Here is a 2,604-nt window from a genome sequence, read left to right as displayed (position 1 = left end):
GGACATAACTTTTATCAATAGGGCAAACTGCAAAATTAATAGAATAGATTGATCATCTTGGAAGCATCTTCGTTGATGTAATAATTAACATAAAAGTTCCTTATAATAGCATGAGTGTAAGAGAAAATTGAACACAATTTTTATCATGTTTTCTCATGAGTACTCTTGGTTTTTTTTTTCCATACTTATCTGGAGGTGCTCTAGGATCGTGATGATCATCTCATAACAAAGGAGAAAGGAATTATCATTACCATTTTTTTTTTTTGAGGAAATCATTACCATATTATTCCTGGAAGAGATGAACAAACAGTCTACACATAAAACTCAAGAGAGAAATTAAGTAGACAAAAGATGAAAGTCGCAAAACAAACCAAATTTCAAACATGCAGGATAATAATTTTTTTTAAAAGCAACACGTTGATTACATACAAGTATACGTATTAAACTCTCAAGGGTGAGTCGGCAACGGAGGCCATTTGCCGAACTTGGGATGGTGAATGTATTTAGGAGGAAGAGGCGGAAACTTTGGAAGTGGTGGAAGTGGCGGACATGGCTTCTTCGGAATCACCACCGGTGGCACGTAGATTGGTACCGGCGGAGGACACGGCTTCTTTGGGATCACCGGTGGAACGTAGATTGGTGGATGCTCTATCTTCGGTGGCGGCTTGTAGACCGGAACCGGTGGTGGAGGATCGACCTTTGGCGCTTTGGGCGGGCACGGCTTCTTCGGGATCACCGGGGGCACGTAGATTGGTGGATGCTCTATCTTCGGTGGTGGCTTGTAGACCGGTACTGGTGGTGGAAGCTCGACCTTTGGTGTTTTGGGCGGGCACGGCTTCTTTGGTGGCTTGTGGACTGGAACCGGTGGTGGATCAACTTTCTTCGGCGGCTTGGGCGGGCAAGGCTTCTTAGTCGGTGGTTTGTGAACTGGCACTGGAGGTGGAAGCTCGATCTTTGGTGACTTAGGCGGGCATGGCTTTTTGGGGATTGTCGGTGGCTTGTAAACCGGAACCGGCGGTGGGTGCTCTACCTTTGGAGGTGGCTTGTAAACCGGAACTGGAGGTGGGTGTTCTACCTTTGGAGGTGGCTTATAAACCGGAACTGGAGGTGGGTGCTCTACCTTTGGAGGTGGCTTATAAACCGGAACTGGAGGTGGGTGCTCTACCTTTGGTGGTGGGTCGTGAACCGGGACAGGTGGTGGAAGCTCTACCTTTGGTGGTGGCTCGTGAACCGGGACAGGTGGTGGAAGTTCCACCTTTGGGGGTGGCTCGTAAACTGGAACCGGAGGTGGTGGGCAAGGTTTAGGAAAAGGAGGAAGCTCCAAAGGTGGAGGTAAAGGGAAATGATGATCAAATCCCTTAAAGGGAGGGAACTTAGGCATAGGCCAAAAGAATTTGGAAACACAAAGTTCAGGTGAAAACTTGAGAGTTTGTTTGAGACCCAAAACGTGTTTGTCTCCAGTTTTGTATAGAAACACAATCTTGTTGGAGTCAAGGCCGTCGTGAGCCGGGCAAGGTGTTCCCGCAGTGCTATGAAGCTGAGCATAACACTCCTGCTTTAAAGCTCCATCCTCGGAGACAATGTCATGAGTAGGAACTTTCAGACCGAACTTTCCTTCTTCATCAATGTTTCCAGAAGCTTTTGTAACAAAATGCCCTTTATTCACCTTACAATCAATCGTCACTCGGAGTCCTTTGACAAGTAACAAACACACACAATGGTCAAATAACCAGAAAAATATGACACTAGATAGTACAAAATGTTATGACTAATGTGGTATACCTGAGAATGCATGGGGGGTTTTGATCTTGCTCTCGGCGTTACCAACAACTTCGACGACGCGAGCCAGAGATAGAGTAGCGGAAAAGACAACGGACAAGAGGAGGAGGAGGCATGGAACCGAACCTCGAGGTTCGGGTAAGATCCTCATTGGGATTCTCACCCTCTGAGATTTCTGACACACTACGTACGTACACTTTCCTTTCCGGAAAATATAGTTTATAAGAAAGAAACTATGTGTTAATATAGTTGAGTATTAGTGGAGAAGATGATATGATTATAGCGAGACTCTCTCTCGTTTATATAATGGTCTTATCATAGCATTTTTCAAAAATGGATCTTGATTATTATTTCTTTAAACTTTTTTTTTTATTTACCAACAATAATTGGGACTCGGTGGTTTCTTTTATTTAGTGGTATCATTTATTTTAAATAATATAATGGTCCTTCTTATCGTTGTAATTTCCGTCTACGGCAATAATTCATCATACTTTTTCATGCAGGGTGGTTGAAACAATTTGACTTATCTATTTATTTATTTATCTTTATATGAAAATGCATTCATATTACTATTACCTTTTTGTTTCCATAACCAACGTTATTGCACGAGACATATTGTAGAACTTCGATCACATGAACCTTTTGATCTATAAGTATGGTGTTTTAACTTTTTTCCTTCGTGATACAGCCAATGGCAAAATCTAATGCATGTATACATTGTAACTTTTCCTTCACTTTTTGTTACACACACACGACATCATTTCTTCAAAAACATGAAATGGATTAATGAGTGCGTATATACGTGCAACCAACCCAAAATTGAAG

At 42.5% G+C, this 2,604-nt stretch overlaps 1 protein-coding gene across 1 annotated transcript; it reads right to left on the bottom strand.

Annotated features, from left to right (window-relative positions):
* Positions 1-230: 230 nt before the first annotated feature.
* Positions 231-2,056, bottom strand: LOC130504945 (proline-rich protein 4-like). Its single transcript, XM_056999554.1, has 2 exons — positions 1,783-2,056; positions 231-1,692 (listed from the first exon to the last, which is right to left on the bottom strand). Exons 1-2 carry the CDS (start codon positions 1,928-1,930, stop codon positions 449-451), a joined length of 1,392 nt encoding a protein of 463 aa, XP_056855534.1. The 5' UTR covers positions 1,931-2,056; the 3' UTR covers positions 231-448.
* Positions 2,057-2,604: the final 548 nt, after the last annotated feature.

The sequence above is a fragment of the Raphanus sativus genome, unplaced genomic scaffold (assembly GCF_000801105.2).
Source record: "Raphanus sativus cultivar WK10039 unplaced genomic scaffold, ASM80110v3 Scaffold1905, whole genome shotgun sequence".
Taxonomy (NCBI): domain Eukaryota; kingdom Viridiplantae; phylum Streptophyta; class Magnoliopsida; order Brassicales; family Brassicaceae; genus Raphanus; species Raphanus sativus.
The sequence above is the reverse complement of the archived record's forward strand: the minus strand, read 5'-3'. Positions and strand labels throughout refer to the sequence as shown.